Source organism: Falco rusticolus, chromosome 5 (genome assembly GCF_015220075.1).
Source record: "Falco rusticolus isolate bFalRus1 chromosome 5, bFalRus1.pri, whole genome shotgun sequence".
Lineage (NCBI taxonomy): Eukaryota > Metazoa > Chordata > Aves > Falconiformes > Falconidae > Falco > Falco rusticolus.
In genome coordinates, this window is record NC_051191.1 from 62,737,550 (window position 1) to 62,757,782 (window position 20,233).

The 20,233-nt window shown below is 41.9% G+C and overlaps 1 protein-coding gene across 3 annotated transcripts in view; it reads right to left on the reverse strand.

Annotated features, from left to right (window-relative positions):
* Nucleotides 1–20,233, reverse strand: part of TBXAS1 (thromboxane A synthase 1) — a 229,640-nt gene that overhangs the window by 157,969 nt on the left and 51,438 nt on the right. For 2 of the 3 annotated variants that reach the window (XM_037389194.1, XM_037389190.1), the window contains exon 2: nt 17,356–17,449. In XM_037389194.1, coding sequence (XP_037245091.1) covers nt 17,356–17,449 — 94 coding nt within the window. Of the gene's footprint in view, nt 1–14,215; nt 14,374–17,355; nt 17,450–20,233 lie in introns of those variants that run through there. The other variant, XM_037389192.1, reaches the window with a different exon arrangement.

Genomic DNA, 20,233 nt, shown 5'->3' on the forward strand with positions numbered 1-20,233 from the left:
AAACATGTCATTATGAGGACACGTACAAAGAGAAATACAATTTGTGCAGTGTGTGTTCATGAAAGGCTCCATATGAGGTCTTACAGACTCACTGCAGTTTCTGATCCTGTGATAAACATATATTTATAATAAGTCAAGAAACTAGGGGAAAAAAAAAGAGAAAGGAATGCTGGATATTTTTTTTATTAGAGTATGTAATTTCCACTGAATCTTTTCTAAGTTGTCTTCTTTCCAAAATAGATTGTAATTCTGTCCTACACAATCTCTTCTTGTATGTAATTCCACTGGATCACTAACCATCTTTGTTGCCTTTCTTAATATTACTATATCCTCAAATTACAAGAGGAAAACAGAGAACTACAGTGCTCTCTATAGGAGGGAATTCATTGTACAATAGAAGACCATCACAGTGTATATTTTCACTGTGTGCTCAATGTCTCTCAGATGGATTAACGTAAGCATTCAGCACATCTTACTAATGGTGAATGAATTTTAGTAGTTTTCTTTGCTGGCCTCCCTTAAGGGAAGCAAAGCAGTAGTTGCATAACTTAAAGAAATGGAAACAAGTTCTTGTAGGACAGACAGACATGCTAGCTAAATCTAAGGAAAACAAACATTTTGGGAGTACTCTGACTACACAGCATTGTTGTAGGGGGCAACAGATTAGCTTTTTGAGAAATGGAAGTCGACTTCTTTCCCAAGAGAGAGGCAAGGACTCTTTTCTCCAGGGAGTTTTTCCACTTCTGAAGAGTGTCCCCCTCTTCCTCAGAACAGTCAACAGCAGATTCCTTCAGATTATGAAAATGTTATTTTCAAGGATAAAAGATATTAACCAATGCCACTATGCAATAGTCTTTCTTAGATGCCATAGAGTTCAAACAGACTTTGAAATAAGAACTGGAAAAATCACATTTCCATGTGCAAATCTTACATCTTCACCTGCAGAACTGGGATGACATTGTTTAAGCTTTCTTTTTTGATGTGAACTGTGGGCTATCTCACATTGCTTTAACTCACGAGTGCCTAAGTGGATACTATTTAGACAGGTAGGTTTCAAGAAAAAATTTGACTTTAGGAAGTAACATTACTCATTCAGTAGATGGTAATATCTTGGCCTCCTCAGAGATGTTTCCCTCATATTGTGCTAAGGGTCTCTACCATTGTTTAGGAATGGATTATAAAATCAATGTCACTTAATTATCTGTGACCAAGTTTGAAACTAGGAAATATATGTCTGAAAGAACTAAAGATTATCACAAGCTCCATCTCTGTTCAGCTCCCAAATTTCAATCTTTCATTGTGAAGACACTAAGACAAAAAACAGTGCCCAAATCAAAGCACTAGGCTGCACACAAAGTACTCCATCAAGGGAAGAGACCTGGAAAGAGCATTACATGCGACAGACATTAATCATGCCACTTAATGCATTACTGAAAGATACTAGGACTATTTCTGTAGTTTAACATAGCTGGACAAGCCCAGCTTCCTCTTGTCTAATTCCCACCTTGTATGGATGCAGGCTCTCAAGCACGAAAGGAGAAAAATGTCCCTATAGATTGTGCTGGCCTCTGATGCAGAACAGAGTGTGCTGCTATCTGTAGCATGGACAGGCCAGGCATAGGCATGACAGGTCCCTTTTTGCTACCATCTATCACATGGCACCTCCGTAGGAGCCACAAGGTTAAGGGCAGACAAGCTGTCAGCTTGACACACACAATCCTTGAGATGAGCCCATACATTCAGCAGGGCATGAGGGGTCATGTGGCTGCTGAGCTACAAGCATCTTCACCCTATGTGAACAAACACTCCGTGTGCTTCACCCTGCTCCCAGATTGACAGTCCGCCGGGTCAGTGAGACCTAGCCTAACCTACTATGGACAGAATTCTGCTGTAAGATCCTGTGGTTTTATGGTTTTATCCCCTTGGGAGCAAAACACGCTGCATCCCCAACGGCCACATCACACCAGGCAGTTGAATCTTCACCCATCTTAAAATAATTATTCCAACAAAATCTCATTGTTTTCGTAAGGTAAATTACTCTTCATGTTCTGTACTGAAGCCACACACTGTTTAAGACCCAAGCCACCCATGTGGTAGCTGGTAGGATCCAAGCACAGAAGACAGACACACTAGAAAGCTGCATCAGGCCTCCCTGGAACAAAGGATTAGGAAGAGACAGACAGAAACAAGCAGTGCCAACCCCTGTGTGGGCTGGAGACAGGATTGTAGAGAGCAGTAGGAGCCGAGATAGCACAAGGAAACTAAACAGGAGTCTGCAGTGGAATGGGAATTTGGGACAGCACTAGGGATCAGCAAGGCCACTGGCCAGCACCTAGGGCAAGCACAGCAGGTACCAAGCAGAAGCACAGGTCACAGCTTTAACTGTGACAATTTCATAGAGAGAAGAGCCTGGTTTTGGAGGTGGGGGTTGAATTGCCTCGTGTCAACAATTCATTTCTCTTTCTAGATCATCACTCAGGGCTGGATGCTGCAGCAGCATCAGAAAAAGCACCTTGTCAATACATCTGGGTTTTTGGGGGGTTTTGGGGTTTTTTTTTGTTTGTATTTTTTTTTTTAATGAATGATGCTACACATCTGCAAATACCAGATATTTTCCAGAGGAACCAATACATTTAGCTGCACTTTCATAACCGCATTTATCTGCACCCAGAAAAGGAGAGAGGGGCTTGGCACCCTCATTCAGTACAACAGCTATACAGATCTAGATATTTTGGCACAAGGCATGAAGTCAAGAGCAACCACTGCTCCTCCCTCTCCCTGTGAATTAACCACATTCCTAGGGGAGTGGGCTACTGGCAGAAAGTAACCACTGCCTGGGTCAGAAACCAACTCTTCCATCACACCCTCCCCATAAAGCAACAATCTGGAGGGACTGAAGAGGAAAACAATGGCAGAGGACAAAAGCACAGTCACACTCCTTATGAAGGCATCATCTCAAATGGAAAACTGTCAGCTCCTGCACTGCACTGCATTTCTTATGTATACAGTACCAAAGCACCACCTACAGCATCGAGGGTTTGCCCATTCCTAGCCCCAAGATGGTCACATATTGTAAACAGTAGTTCTAAAGCAGGGGCTTTATCCTGGGAGGTCCTCAAAGAACAGGGGACTCCTGTGTGGTAAATGGAGGAAAAAAAAATAGTAATCAAATTATGGACTTTGAAGGACAAATTCTGTCCAGAAGTAATAATCAAAATAATACACTGGACTGTTAAGGAGGGGTGCTAAATGTTTAACCTGTCTGACATCAGTGTTTATCCCACAGGAAAAGGGATGCAGGAGTGCCCGTTGGAGAATGTGGCATCCACTCATGCCCTGGGAAGTAAAGGGGCATCCCACCATACCACTGGGGATAGTACCAGGCACCCTATGAAAACCATGGAGAATCCCCTGCTGGTGCAAGATCTGGCAGCAGCCTACTCTCTGCTGGCAGACCTCTAAACTCAGCTCTTGGATAATAGGTACATCAGGAAATAGTGGCACAACCAAAAGGTGAATGCGCACCTGATCCAGTGCCGGGTCCCTGAGGGCTTTCATAGAGACAGGACAGTTTAGGAGCTGCTTAAACTTCAGGGATTAAACCGGGGGGGTTTTGACCACTTTAAAAACATGGCCTTTCCATCACAGATTTGGGTCAACATATCTTTTTAATTCAAGATCAAAATTACAGGGTTGATCTGGAAGTAAAAATAAAAGCAAGACCCAGATGAAGACTATATCTATTCCTCTGACTCTCCGGCTAAAATTTCAAGCTAAAATTGTTACACACACACACACACCACTTATATGTAAGGATATATATATATACTTATTCATAACAACCTCAGGTTAACAACCTCAGGTTACTCATATGACAAAGCAGGACGCGTAAGAGAATCAGGTCCTCCAAAATACAGGTAAATATCTTAGCTCCTGTGGAACAAGTAATTGCTAGAGGATGATAGATGAAATTCAATTAAAGGAACAGCTTTGAAGCATTGTCTTTAGAGCAGAGTTCCTCTCTCCTGCAAATCCCTAATACAGCAGCCGGACATTTAGTTTTGTTAAATACCAAAATCTTTGTGCCTTGTAAAGAAAGACGCGGGAGAAGGAATGTTAACAGCCTCTTTTTACAGCAGCCAGTTGTCAGAGGAGGTGGGAGAAAACAAACCACATAGAAAACAATTCCCGATTTGTCGTCTTGACCATTTAAAGATGGATCCAAAATAGTCTGCTAAACTGTTTCACCCGGAGCAAAATTACCCATGAATACATATGCATGCACACAAAAACATCTCTTGACGCAGTGCTGATGGTGACTGCAGTCAAGGAAGAAGCATTATGGCATTCCACATTGTGAAAAGACCACAATGCAGTAATTATTCTGAAAGGTTTTCACAAAGCACAATTATTAAGCTAACATTATCCCATTATTGTTTGTTGCTATGGAGATAATATAATCAATATATTTTCTGGATTGATTTTTTTAATACTGCTAGCACATTGCACAATATAGCAAGATTTAACTCAATGCATTAACTGATTTTAGTTTATGATTGGCAAAGTCTTGAGGCAATAGATTGCAATCCATCTCACGCCTATTATTCTATCAGGACACTTAATGTCAAAATCTCTGCTGCAATAGCAAGTTTTCCTTGTTGAAAATGAGAAAAAGGATAACAAATTTCTCTGAAGAGAGGCAATCTTTTAAGCATGAATTTAACACATTCCTATTTTTTCTAAGCCACAAAAAATTGTCACACTACAGAAGTAGTAGAAAAGCAAGTTGTGTTTGAACTCTCAACTTAAGATGCTTATTCATTCCAGTGGGAATATTTTGAGGCATTACCTTCCCCTATGTAATATAAACTTTTCCTACAGTAACAAGAGGCTCTAAGAAGGTGGTAGCAATTGCAGCACTTCACCAGAGCCCACTGGGTGCACATGCAGTTTGCAGCCTTGCCACCACCTCTTTCCATGCAAGCTTGGGGGAGTTACTAACTGCTCCCACCTCCAGTGAAGACAGCAAGCACTCGGCTATTGGTCTCAATGGGTGGTGAAGCAAAACTGTTACAGCCACTGCCCTTAGTTTCCTTGTCTATAAAACTGCAAGAACACTTCCTTGCATCCAGGTCTGCCTTTCGGCTTATAAGCTTTTAGTAAATCAAATGACTGCTGTGCATTAGTACAGTAGTAAGCCTGCACAAACCTAAGTCTCAGATCTTTGCAAGACAGTAATATAATATATTAAGAGGCTTCAATCCTGACACTTTTTTCAGCCTGTTATCTCTCTTAGGAAGAGACAGGCTCATCACTGCACAAGGTCTCAAAGCCTTTTAACATATATTTGCCATAATTGTCCATAGAAGGGTTTTAATCAGTTTTCCCCTCCCGTGTGGCCATACTGTGGTAAACTGCCTTTGCCACAGTGCTGGAGGTGATCGTATTTTGTCAGCAAGGTTTATGCTCAGCCCAAAATTTACAAGCACAGCATGCTAGATTTTGCATAACTAAATAGAAGGAGTTATATCAGCATTTGTAAGTAATAATGCCTGTCAACTCCTGTGAGAATCATATGGTTCTGCTTTTAGGTGCCACAGAGTGGCTTTAGCTGCCTTGAGTTAGACGCCAGTATATAAGCACTTCGGCCACAAAGTGTATAACTGCTTGCATAAAATGTTAAATTATTCATCATAGTAATCACAGTAATTCCACCTTCTCCCATCCCCAAAGGCACCAGATTGGGTGGTCTTGCCTTTTGTGAGGTGGGCTGGGGCCCAGTAATGTAACTTTTGTACTGACTGGAGGGGATCCATCAGGAATGCTCATTCACAGATTAAATACGTTGCCTATGCAACACATCTGGCCCTTCTGGCCCAGGGGATAAGTAATAAAGTCAGGAATGCACATTCACAACCCATCCCCTGTAAGACTGCTGCACTGCCACTAACCCAAGCAGAGCTAAGGTGGTTCAGAAGCCACCCCTGCCCTCCTTGCTCTGCATGGCACGGATCATTCTCTTGCATCACATTTCTCAGTAATGCCACTTTTATCAAAATGGATCTGAATTGCTATGTGAGCATGTGCCACGGTGTATAAGAGAAGCACATACATAGAGTTGCTTGCCTTCTCACCTTTTTATTTTTATGTTAATTTCTAAAGGATTTTTCTGCTGGACAGGGCTTAGACAAGTAGGTATGATACTCATTCAAACAGGCTACTGTCACATGTACAGCCTTGAAAGACACCATCTGCTAGTTCAGCAGCACAGCAAAGCATTGCTTAACACACATCAGTGTTCCAAATATGAAGAAAAACTTCATTAGTTTCAAAACCACTGACTGCATGCTGTCCACCACAATGCCTTATCATGCAACAGCCCAGGAATTCTGCAAAAATAAAAACTCATTTAGCTGCAGTGAGTCAGGGGATATCAATTTTGGTAACAAGAATGATACAATTACATTCCTAAGCAATTGGTCTCAATAACAGACAGACAGCACCTCTGGTAAATTGGCTGCAGGCCTGATTTTACCACTCTCATTTGTAGCGAGCAGAGCCTACCACTGAGACCCCCTTCATTTCAGTGCTAGAGGACTAAGATACTGCTTAGCAAAAGTAAAGTAATCAGCGTCCTACTGCAAAGGTTGAAGCTAATCACACTTTGCTTGGTTAGATTCTGTAATTGCTGTGTATCTTCTTCTAGCAAAAGATTAAAATTTTATTTCTTTTTTTTTAAATAAAAGTAATCAAGCCATAAACAATAATAAATTATCGTTACTCCACAACACAGAGACTGAACTTTACTGCTGGAGGTTGAGCTCACACGTAGCAGTCTCATGCAGCGGCGAGAGGCATGGCACAGAGGCATCTGTCAAGAGGAATATCCTGTCCCTGCATAGCAGGACTTCTGGAGCTCAGCTTCGCCAGCCTGGCTGTCCCCAGCCAGTACGCTGACCCAGGCTGCTACAGGAAAATCCTGGGGTCCTGCAGCCTCACGTTCCTGACTTTTCCTCATATACACAACATAGCCTTAGTGGGAACAGAGAAAAGGCAGCCTTTACATAGGTCACACCACAGTGCAAAAGGCTATCACAAACCTCCTTCTCTACTCACACCACAGCTAAATATAATTTAACCTGGAGCACTTTGCCCATCGTTACGAGCAAAGGTGGGTTTGAGAGGGGAGGCTGGAGGGGAAGCCAGCGCTGCGTGTTGCAGAGCTCCCTTTGCCGGCTTCGCAGCAGCGCTGTGCTCCAGGAGACGGGAGCTGTTCAAATGTTTTGACAGAACGTGCCGATTCCTCGGGAATGTTTTTATTCTAGTCGATGTGCCAATTCTGCACAGATTTCCACTGGAAAGCAGGCAGACAGTCTGAGCCTGCTGAAATAAAGCGACTTCACCCAGAAAGATGATAAAGTTGTATTTTCAGACTATTTTTACTTAATTTGTGACTGTATTTGTTTTAGTCAGTTTGTTGGATTGTTTTCAATTTTACCTGGAAACTCCATTTTCTAGCAGGCTCTAAAGAGGAAAAGAGGCACCAAAACACTGTAGAAAAGTAAGCTTAAGCAAAAGACCTCAGAGGATATTTGAGATATAGGTTTCTCAGTAAACAGCGCACAGAAATAAACAGGGAAACCCGAAAATTAACAATGTCCTAACTAGAGCTGCTTAGTCTGGTTCTACAAGAACCCAAACACCTCCATTTTTGCATTTGTGGTTGTCTTTCAAAAGCTTTCTTTTTTCCTTCCTTTTGCCTTAGGGAGTTATTTATAGGGCTATTATAATTTGAGGTCTGGTCTTCTTGTGGCAGGTCCTCCATCCAGGAAATGAAATAGCATTAGAAAATGAAATCTCACGTTTATGAGGTCTTTGAGATGGCTCCCTGGGGCACTGGGGGGGAGGGGGGAAGGTAGTGAAAAATATAAACACAAATATAACTACAAGATACTCGTGTGGTCCCTAATTCTATCCGTCATGAACTATGAGACTCTTTATTAAATAGAGACCTCTGGTATAAGGTCATCAGCTGTAGCTTTTTTCCCCCCAAATCTCTCCCATTTCACCCTCATGTGTGATCAAGCGCCTTTTCCACCTCACCTTGGCTGGGAGGTGCTCCTGTCCTAGACTGTCCTCAGATGTGGAACACAAATAAGGATGACTCAAACACCACCATTCCTCTGGCTGCCTTGCCACGTGCTTTTCACAACACATTGTGTGTTGCAGCATATGAACAGATCAAGGTAGATTTGTCCACCTCTCTGCAAGCTGTAACCTTTGCAAAAATCATGTATCAGTCACCAATTTCTTATTCATACCTCTTTGTACTCCTCTCCTAGACTATGCTCTATAGCTACAAGGTGCCTTATCCTAGCCAGGGTTTATCACCTGCTGTTTCCTCTCAGTATATAGACATAAAAGCAAATAGAGGCAAATCAGTGAAGACTTTGGGGTTCCCCATCCTTTTTTTCTGCATGTCCAAAGGGACACTCCCCTCTAACCCCTGCTCTAGCTATGTATCCTTTTCCTTTTTTTTTTTTTTTTTTTATGAGTGGAACATAATCACCGTGTTTAAAGTCCCACTTGATCTCCCAGACAATACTCAAACTCATCATCATATGTGACTTCTTATGGCTCCTTTAGCCCAGCCTTCACTAATGCCACCTAAAAATCACCTCTGGCATCATGCTACCTATGAAATGTTCAGAACTTTGTATGCTCGCATAACTGAAAAAGCTGTCAGATGTAATGCACAAAAACTACAGAGGTTCATAAAATTCTGTACATAACAAAAAAGTAGGTTCAATTTCTTTTCTCTTGTTTATAATTTTCATTTTTCTTGTTGTAGGGTAAAATAAAAACCGTTAATGTTCAGTAAGTCGGGGTTTTTTTACCCGACTATTTAAAAGTGCCCCAGTGCAACTGTTGAAAGAAAATTTCACTTCTCCCTCTGCCTTATTAGAAATAGTCTAAAATTAATGGAATATTAAAAAAAAAATACAAAATGGAAGCAGGAAATAAAAAAGGTTAATAGCAAAGAAACAAAATGAAAAGTTAAAGAGTACAAGGACAACCCAAGACCATGTCATCCATTTCACTGCATTGCATGGTGAAAACAAAAAGAAAAAACAGCAATTTGAAATATGGGGTTTTTTCTGGTTTATTCTGATTTCACATTTTCATCTACACTTTGACATGTGCTGAGGCCTCTGAGGACATGGAGAATTAAATTAACTTTTGAACTTTATACCTCTCTGACAGGACTGGTCCCTTCTTACACTTCCATGTCTTTCTAGGCAACTTGCATTTCTGGATCAAATTGCATAAATAAATATCAAAAAAAGAGCACTCAAGAAAATAAGGTTTCACTTATTTCTGAAAAATTAAGAGAATCCCGAGCACACAATGGCTGCTTTACATCTGTCCTGTGTCCACAGCTACTGAAGCTCTCACAGACCTGTCCCAGGCCCATCCTGCAAACCCACCCCATCCTTCCCAGGACTGCATCCATTTGACTAGAGGTTATGACCAAGACCCAATTTCACACACAGTCCCTCTCAGGAAAAGTTATATTTCATCTCTATGTCCTGCCTGGGGAGAAGAGAAAGGGGAGAACCCAGAGGGTTATGAATCTTACACCGAGATAAAGCTCACTAGGAGGTGATGCCACCCAAGGTGCACCGTGGGCAGCCAGAAGACAGCACACAATGAATACCAGGGATTTCATGACACATGTTTGAACAGGTAGTTCTCCAAAGCCTTCTATTACTTTTTTTAATATAAACCTTCACAGAAACCAAACCCAGCTAGCTGCAGTGGATCAGACCCACAGCAGCTGTACCTTCCTACTCTTGGGAGGGGAAGTATCTTGCTTATCACCCTTTCAGGATGACCTGCTGTACGGAAGGCCAGCTTCTTATTTGAAGAGACGTGTCATGCTGTAAACATTTCTAGCGGAGCTTGGGTTAGCAGCACTTGTAAGAAAACCCTAATGAAAATAAATTGTTACGTATTTACCCATATGCTGAGGAGCATATGGCTAATGCATTTAGACACTGCTAATGAAGTTAAGACTCAGCTAAATTTGTTGGCTCGTGGATAACAACTGTTCTCAACAACCAATCTGAGCCTGCTATAATTTTAGCATTACAACTGATACCTGGCCATTACTATACATACTAATCCTGCTGACATAGAAGAACTGGTTTTCTGGATATGGATTTCTCCACATCGCAGTAAGAAGGCGAGCAGCATATGACACCACTAAGCTCCAGATTTACAGGTAATGTGAGCAAGTTACAACTTCATTTAAAACAACAGAGATTGGTCTTATTCATTGCAGCCCTGAGCCTATTGCTTTCTGTTTTATTTTTAAGGACTAGAAGATTTTATTTAGTCCAATCCCATTCTCTCCAGGCCAGTACCACACTGATGTGACTACAGCTAAAAGTGAACAGAAGACAATCACACCTTAGAAATATTCCCGCTTTTTCAAGTCCACGTGTAGAAGCCTATTAAGTTTACTACAATAGCTACAGGAGTCCTCATATTACTGTTGCACTGCTCCTCAAGGTGAAGGTCCCTACTTCTTGTCAGAATGCTACTCCTCATGCATGATCACAGGGATCCTGCACTCCAAGGTAAATTCCAATATAAAAGTGGTTACACCTGGTCTATCTATATGATACTACCATTGCAACTATACGTTATCTTCATTCTTTTAAATCAACTACTTTGCAGCATGGCTGTTTTGCATTTGCTGTTGCCACATGCCATGCCAGAGCTGGCTTTAATTTAGCAGTGCCCATTGCTTAAAGAGCAGGCCACATAGCAAATTCCAGAGGGTTACGTGATGAACGTGCAAATAAACTCTCACACAACACGTGGCAAACTTCCCCTACACCATTCTCGTAACCCAGGTGTCATTGTAGTGATGCAGACCTCTGCTCTGATGGATCTTGGGTAGGCATTTGTCAGTTGCCACCAAAAAACCCGTAGGAGAGCAATGGTTTTGGTCAAGGATGGAATGGAACAGCACACAAGCATCCTTCAGCGCTGTTATCTTGAGCACCAACCTCACTCAGACACCTTCCTTTACAGACCAGAGCTCAGACCTGGCATTAATTCACAGCCCCACTTGCTCTGTGACTATTGCTAAATTATTTAATCTCTCTCCAGCCTTCAAGCAGCCCAGTCCATTGAAAGCAACAGTCCCACCAGCCACCCCAACCAGAGAAAGTCCCCAGAGAAGTTGCTCAACTTTTTCACCATGCCCTGATGAAAAAGCAGGCCTATTTGTTGCAGAACACCATTGATGCTGTTTTGCAGGTGGGTAAACAGAGACCCAAGGTAAAGCAAAAGAAAGATTTTCTCAGCAGAAAATAAGAAAGCTTTGCCCCAGGCTTGCCCAAAATCACACTGGGACTTGGGAAAAAAGAGCAGCATGATCGGAGAGCCTCTCTTCCCACTTGCCATGCTGCCATGGAAAACATCATCCCCTTTCCACTTAACAGGTAAAGCCCTTCACATACAGCTAGCAATTGCCTTGGCCATAGCCTCTGCACCCCACACAGTGTTTAATAAAGCAAGCATAAAGTATGCCAAAAGGAATCACCAAAACATGGCTTAAAGAATACCAAAAACATTATGTTGCTTGTCAACAAAGTCTGCATCTCCTTCTAGGGGCAACTGCGAAGGTCTACAGGAAACACTGGCCCAGCCCTGCACAGCAAATACATGCAGGAGCTGCTGAAGGCAGAAGACACACAGTCAACACACCATTCCTTGGAATATGAAGGGGATATGTTTCTTCCCTCAAAGGAAAAATGGTATAGTACAAAAGAGCAAAAGCACCTGTCATGACCACTGTCCTTCATCACTTGGGTCACCATTATTCACCAGCATGGCAGCAACGATCCACCCTCCTTCTTCCATCACATAAAGCCTGCCAGTTGCTTCATGTATCCTAATACTGTCTCCAGCTTCTATAATAATTATTTAAAGTTGATATCACATTCAGGGATACCGTACCAAGACAGCTACCAGAAACATGGAGTGCAAAAAAGCCAAGGACATCGTGCCTCTACAGAAGGGTTTCTGAGGCATATGGAGTGCTCCCTCAGAGGCAGGGTCACCCTGCTGAGACCTCACAAGCTCAGGGAGAAGCTGGAATGAGCCACAGCACAGCTCTACCTGATGCTCTTCCTAGAAACCAGAGGTCCAGCTCTCACTGAAAGGTGCAATAGCATCTAGTCAAGTGGGAGACAGCTAACTGGGACATCTTGATTTCCTGCATTAGGTTCCCACAAACAGATACTGCACTGGCTTTGTCAGGGTATCTGACAACGCTAGCGTCTGATCAAAGGAGGTAGCACAGAGTATCAACTGAAACTAGGAAAATACCACGTATTTGCAGGGGAGAGAGACTGGCTTTATAGGTGTATGAATATACACATAAAACCGCATCAAACCCCAGGTTTCTGTCATGTTGCCAACTGTGACACGGCTAGGTTTAGGTTTGCACCGCATGTATTCACATCACATGAAATGCATGCATGCCCAAGCCTCCCAGTCAGGGGGTGTCTCCCTGGACAGAAGAGAAGACATGGAGCACCCTGTGAGGTCTGTTTGAGCAGTCAGCAGCCCACAGCAGATGTGCATAGCTAACTTGGGAAGATAAAACCAGGTTGGTTGGTGATGCCACAGCCACTGTTTCTGATTGCACACAGATAGCTATCAAGTTGCAAAACACAAGCTCCATATCCCATTCCTCTCTTGTTTATCTGCACGAAGTAACACAAAACCATATGCAGGCTTTCACTGTCAGTGTAATTCATATTATTCTTGTAATTAAATCCAGGTCCACAGCCTATCTGAGAGCTCCTCTTCTTCCCTTCCCCCTTTCCCCCCTCTTTGCTCCCCTCACCATTTGCCTCTCTCCAACTTTGTTTGGGTTTACATGCTGTGTCATTAAATTCCAGAACAGTAAGTGCTGCAGCCTCTCTCTCTAAGCACTGACACACTGCTTTCTAGGCTGAAAATTAGACATGGGGTTAATTTCATTCCTGCAGGGACTCTGCCTTTATTTTTCTTTACGTCCAACTCAAAGGATGCTTGTGGCAGATGCGTAGTGGAAAAAGATCATGTTTGCTCTCTGCTTCCTCCCTGCACTCCCCCTTCTCTACTCCCACCCATCAGCCATAAAACAACACAGCCCAGTCAGATCCCAAACTGAAAGCAAGACAAAGCACCCACACAGCCCCCACTTCCATTCAGCAGAAACCGGCCGCTCCAGGGTAGCCCAGGATCTACAAGTAGGCCAGACAGAAATAAACAGAGTAAACAAAGAGTATCCTGTCCAGGCAGAGAGGGGCTAAAGAGAGTGATGTCTTTCATTAAAATGCAAGGCAGGGATACAAGCACACAGCCAGTCAAAAGCATCACTGGGGCTTGCTAGGAGTAATAGGAGGAAAGCAGCACACGATCATGCCGTTATAAGGAGCCTAAGCACATCACCCAACTGTATGCAGGGTGCAATTGCATATCCCGCCTACCGAGGATCAAAACAAGGCAGCCAACCACACACCTACCACCACCCCAAAACATCAGAGATCCCAGCCCCACGGCTGCAGCAGCACAGCGCTACTCTGCAGAGCGCTGAGTAGGGAGCAGCACACACAGGTACAGTACCAGGCGGCCAGAGCCATACAAATGTCAGAGCCAATGACATTTAAAACCAGCATAGCTGCCTTTTTCTAAAAAGGGATGTGAAAGGGGGAGAAAAGCACAGCACAGCCATAGCAACAGGTCAAGTGTTCACCACAGTTCTTCGGGAGGAAGTGTAACATAGCGCATGAGCCTTCTCAGTTTTCAGAGCATTTGTCACGTAATAAAATCATTAGCCCAGGAATTAATAGGCGAGTTTTGTTTAGTTTTTCTGCAACCTGCTGCTCCAAAGCCCATGCAGATCCATGTGTCAGAGTCCATGCTGTATATACCCTTGTGTCTCCCGCTACACAGCTATTGCAAACAAACCTTACAGTTTTCCACAGACTGGTAGGAAAAATGCAGTACATGGAGAGGTAGAGGAACAGTCAGGAGTTTCTAGCAAAACAGTGGTCTGTCTGCTGCCAGTCTGCTCAGTTATTGGGAAAATTGAGCATGCTGCTTTTTATAGGCATCCTAATCATATTTATTATTACATCAGACTTACCAATGACAAATTGTGCTCACGCAATGGAAGAATTTTTAATCTAGTATCTTGGACTCAGATAATTTCCCAGCTGCATAACTGCAATAATTTCCTATCTTCTCATTCTTGAGATAAGCCGATTAACTTTGATATGTCTTAGTTTCAGGGTGCGATTATCTCCCTTTATTGTACTTGAGAGAGAAGGGGTGACTTACAGTAGAATAACTTTGTTTTCCCCAAGTCAGCTCTTAAAGTCTGCTTCTCTGTGATGGAGAAGGTCTTTCCTGTTGCATTTCCCTTATCTCCTTAACTCAGTACTTCCTCTTCCTCTCTTAGAGACACTCTATTAACAGCAACTCTCATTTTACTCAAAGAAAATACACTCTTCGAGAAATCCCTGAAATAACTCTTTCAAAAAAGCTCATGGAGAAAACATTCTCTTGTTTAAAATACATCTGAAAGTTTACTAAAAGCCCCACAATCTGACCAGCACTATTGGTCAGATCCTGCTTGCATTGTTCATTGGTTTTCCAGGATGCTTAGAGAAGCATAATAGCAAAAAAAGGGTGGTAAGGCCTGATGCTCTGTTCACATATGCAGCGGAGCAAAACAGGAACCTCCGTGCCCTTCAGCAGAACTGATTTACATCCAAGTAAGGGAGAAGACAAGCAAATCCTTGAATTTATGCCATTACAAATTGAAAAGCACTGCCTAGTCCCACAATTTTGTTGAGAGCTTTTGGCAGTTAATGATTTTTTTCTTAAACCCCTAGGTCCTAGATTTACTTGATTACATCAAAGGGACTCCCTCTCCTCCTTTATTTTTTCCTTAAGTTTCAGGCAATCATATTCTAGGAGGAAAGCCTGAAACCATGAGATGAGGACACTTTTTGGACTGGAAGGCTGTATATGTTGAAGTGTTTTGACTTCCCATTCTCTTCTAGATCTCACTGTTGTGCAGGGTTTTTCAACCTGTAAACATATGAGATACACATATGCAGATTCCCAAATGTCACATATGACTTCATTCCTCTCAGTCACGATTCATGAATTCCTCCGTAATCAATGTTCATGGGTTGAAAACCACTAGTCTGATGATTTAGTGGTGGTGTGGGTTGTGCGTTTTCCCTGTACAACATCAGAAATACCAAGAAGGAGCTGGTCTATTTAAAAGGAAAACTCTCTAAAAAGCCAGTTCAGTGAAAAGACATGGTTGCATAAACATACAAGCGCAAGAACTTCTTAGCATTACTGATATAGCAACAGAACAAGCCAACATTTTGCTGCTTTCTATTACAAAAAAAAAAAGAGAAAAAAAAAAAAAGAGTAAACCCAATTCCCAACAAATTGCTGCTCTTGCACAGCTGTGCCCCTTGCAGATAAGCCCCTAAAACCATCCCCATCCCCAGGAAGGTGACAGATAACCTCTGGTTCTCCCGCCTACTGGGGAAGGGAAAGTGGAAGCTATCCCCTACTGAATGTAGTGAGAGCACTTGTGTCCCTGAAAATGCTCTCGTAGAGAACAGCCAGCAGTATAAAAGCAGCCCTCCTATTACCGGTGTGTTGCTATGGGCACTATTTCTAAGACAGCAGCCACAGGAACAGATCCAAAAAATATGCCAAAATATATGAGGGAAGAAAGAAAAATTACAAAGAGCCTGGAACTCATCCCTGCCTATTCTTACTGGCAGCAATAAGACTGCTGACAAGATGGACAGTAAAATATCTTAGTACTGGACATACAGCCTGGTGGTGCTTGCGGTTTTGCACCCCTTGAACTCCGTTTGAAAACCCTGTCTGGAATTATAATTTCTTAGTACTCCAAGATATGATTTCTCAGCTACCTTAAATTTTGTTTTTTCTTCCCTGAAAGTTAGTAAAATCAGGTTCATTTTTCTTCATTTTAATTAATGGAATTTTGATAATGAAATTTGCCTAATAGATCGTAGATAACTGTTTGAAACAATTTTCCACTTGTATGCTGGTACACGGCAAGCCTATCTACAATATATCACACTAACTTTTCTTACAGCAAGTGTGCATTAGCAGGTGACTAATGATAACTGGATTTTGCCACCAGAGAGCTACAAAATGAGTAGCTTCATGCCATCCAGCTGAACTGAAACCAGAAGGGTGAGGGTGAACTGGTCTGTATTACATCCCACCAGCACCCCCTGTATGTTAAAGTCACCCCATCAATTCCAGTTCAAATTAATCAAGAGCAGATCAAGTCTACCTTTCACACTGTTTCCTAAATGAAACTGAAGTACATGTGAAACTGGTATTTAAATGGGTTTTACCTAATAATGAGTCATATGTTGACAGAATAATCACCACGAAGACCAAGGTAAGAGGCATTATATTCTCATTAATAATTCAAATCTCAGTATGGATATTGATGACCATGCACTTAAAAGACAAAATTGGGCAGCAACTGGAGTTAGCCCAGATTTACTGAAAACTTGTTGGACTGCAACAGACACACACTAGAGAGATTTTACTGTAAGGTCCAACCAGAGAAATGGCAGCTTCTCATTATTAAGAGGTATTGGGCCCTCAGAAGGATTACTGAAATTGAGCAAGGTACAAACACACAGCATTACTAATGAAAGGGGAAGAGTGAGAAAAATAACAGAGCAAAATCTGAAAGGAGAATCCCAATACTTCCCCTTCCTCCCAGTCGCAGTCTTCAGGGCACAGAGCAAGTGTTCAGTGGTACCTAATTCCAGCTACTGCTTAGCAGCAAGCAATGCTACAAGCTTTAAAATAAATGTGTGCAATCAGCAAAAGCACAAACAAACAGAAAGGTCATAGGAGCCAAAACCACTCAGAACAAACCAGTTGGGGCTAGTTAACATAATCTGCTCTATTCACATAAGTAAGTTTGTTTCACTGAGGGCATGAACTTTCTTGGAAAAGCTCAAGTAATTAACTGCACAGGCTTACACATTTTCTTTCCCTCAAGTTTATTTTACCCTGAAATTAGAGCTGTTTACACACAACTGTTTCTACTAATTCACTTTAAAGTTTTGCTTGTTCTTTCTAGAGGGAGATGCTTGAAGAGGTGGTACTGTTGAAACATAGGATTCCCTTCAGTTTCTCCTACCTCCTGTCCACTCTTCTTGTCACTTTGGATAGATACAAAGAAAAACTTAATCTTACCTCACTGAAAAAGAGCAGGTTTCCAATGAACGGAAGAGGTGGAGGATGTCTGATCCCTACTTTGCTTAGTCTGGAGAATGCAGACGTGGAGTACCTGGAAAAAATAAGGTAGTAAGTTAATTCTGGATCTTGTCGTGATAGGACTTCGCAGAGCAATTAGTTCAGATGACTCTCCTGGATTCAGAGAGAGAGAAGATGCCATCTGTGTTGGCCAAACACAACTGCCAATGTGGTGACATTGCTCAGCAACCCCTCAGGTCACAGAAATAAACGCAATACACTGGTGCTTCAGAGAGGGCAAAAGAACAAAGGGACTCAAACACAGGCCTGAAAATTGAGCAGTGGAAATAGCTGCTCCTTTTCCCACAGAGGGTCTTGTAAGCCAGAGGTGACTCTCCAAAGCTACATAAGGTTACAAATGAGATCAAAACAGGCATTCAGGGTTTGACTACCGCAGCACAGCTGGGAAAGGAACAAGACAGATCTTCAGACTATTATTTTCTTCTTCTTCTATCACCGCTACCTATACAGATCACAGAACAAGTATTCAAACTAGTCTCAGTTGTGCATGAGCCAAGACACTGTCAGTATGTTCAAGTCAAGCCTACTATTTGGGCCAGATATGCTGATTAAGTGATTTTACAGCTGCCAGTCAGCAAATTAAACAAATATAAAAAAATACAGGGAAACAAAACCCAGACTGAAAAGCTTCATGCATCCCTTGTTTTAGATGAAACTGTGGCATGTTGACAGAGACAATACCAGAAAAAAAAAAGTAAAAAGAAAAACCCAACCCCAAAGTCTTTTTTTTTTTTCCTTCTGCCTTCCCCCATAATATAAACAATGGATTTAAGTCAGTGGACATCAGTTAGCGAAACCTGAAAGTGCAGGAGCTAGCAGACAATAATACTGAGTGCTACCATTCTGCACACTATCACCTATCACCAGGAGAACCAGGGCAAAAGATCTTTAAAATTAACAAAGGCCATTTCTATATTAACACCTTAGATCAGAGTAATAGTATAGTTTTGAAGCGCTCCAGCTGCACAGTTTTTTGATCTGGTGTCTGGGGCAGTTTTGGCACATGCAGCCACATTTTTTTGAGAGGAAACTCAACTGCTTATTCCTTCATCTCTTACCAGTAATAAGCAGTCCTTCAGCTTTGAACCCCAAGTGCAGTGAGACTGTTTAGTCCTGGGGACCAAATTAGATCTAGCCCAAAATAAAAACAGTGAACTACGTATAGTACAGGGGTCACGATATCAACTGCTTTAGTTTATCAAGTCTGCAAGTCATCTGAATGACGTAAGAGAGACAGCAGAAGCAGTGCCTCAGATCCTCTGATGGGCCAACTCCCCTGTCATGTTAAACCACATGTTAAATCACAACACTCCCTCTTAATCCCACTGTACAGCCCTGTTGACTCTGAAGACTATGCTAACTCATTGCTATGACTTGGACCTCTCCTCCTTCAGGTCCAATAATCAACACACGCCTTGTTTGAAATGCCCTACGTGATGCAGGCAGGAATATTCTGGTTTCACCTAATGGGCAAACAGTACATAATTTGGGGGGTGGGGGGGTGGGTCAGGGAGGAGGTAGGAAAGAAAAGAAGAGTTCGTGTCAGAAAATGATCCTTTCCTCCAGTAAGAGGGAAAGGAAAGAATGGTATTATAAAATGAAATATGTAAGGTTAAGAGAATTAAATCTCACACAACCACCAAAGCAGAATGGGACTTAAGTACTGAGTTAGTAGCTACTTGTGCCTTTGTTACCCAAGAAGATTTCCTGCAGCACAGTACCTATTCTCTTAATGAGTTTTCTTTTGTGAAGATATTGTACAAAAATCAGAGTCAGAAGATAGACATTTGATAATTTTAAAATAGCAACAATTTATTATTTTTTTTTATGGGGCAGTACAAACCTTCACAAACACAAACTCTCTCAATAGAAGTTGTGTGTCTTTGGTCTATGGAAGGGCACTATTTCAGTACGACAAGGTATTGTGAAATAAAGGCACAGAAATCAACATTTATTACACATTTTATACATATTATTGACTTCTTGGCTACTTAACCACTTTAAAAAATACGAGGTTTTGCTTATTGAAACAGCTAATGCTCTTGGGGGAAAAAATGTTTTAACTTCAAAATGATAGAACAGCATACACAATACATTTTCAGGATATTTTTACTGAATGTTGGAATCTTCCTAACATGTCTTTGTGTCACACCAAAGTCCTCATCTTCAGTATGTAAACAGTAGAAAAGATGAAAATCTCTCTCAGTGGAAACCCATCAATTTTGCGGTATTTTATCCTGAACATGTTCACTGTGAAGTACATGGCAGATCACAAAACAATAGGCTGGGCCACAGTTAATTGCTAATTTCACTGTGGACCAGCCACTCTGTAGACTCTTGGTCATCATGTACCGCAAAGTGAAAAGTGAATGCAAAAGAGCCTTATACTGCACAAAGTAAATGGTGTGATCACCAGATATTTAAAAAGGAAGAAAACTAATGACTACAGTGCACCCAGTTTCACAAGGCAAACAACACACAGACTGAAGGCTATTTATGCTTAGATGAGCAGTTCATCTTTGTCAGCTTCTGAACATCACTGGCAGCCCAACACAGCTGAGGATTTGCTTTCCTTTTTCCCCTCCTAATGTGGTTTTCTCTGTTCCTTTTTGTTCAGTTACATTTGAAGCAGGTTTTCAAAAGGTAAGAAAACCCAATGAGATGGGAAACAAGCACTGTAGTGAAGTTACACACCAAAATATAACAATGAAAGGGCAGGGCCAGCAGGAAAAAAAAGAAAAAGAAATCTCATCAATACCCACATCTAGCTCTACCCTATGATTTCACAATACTTCCA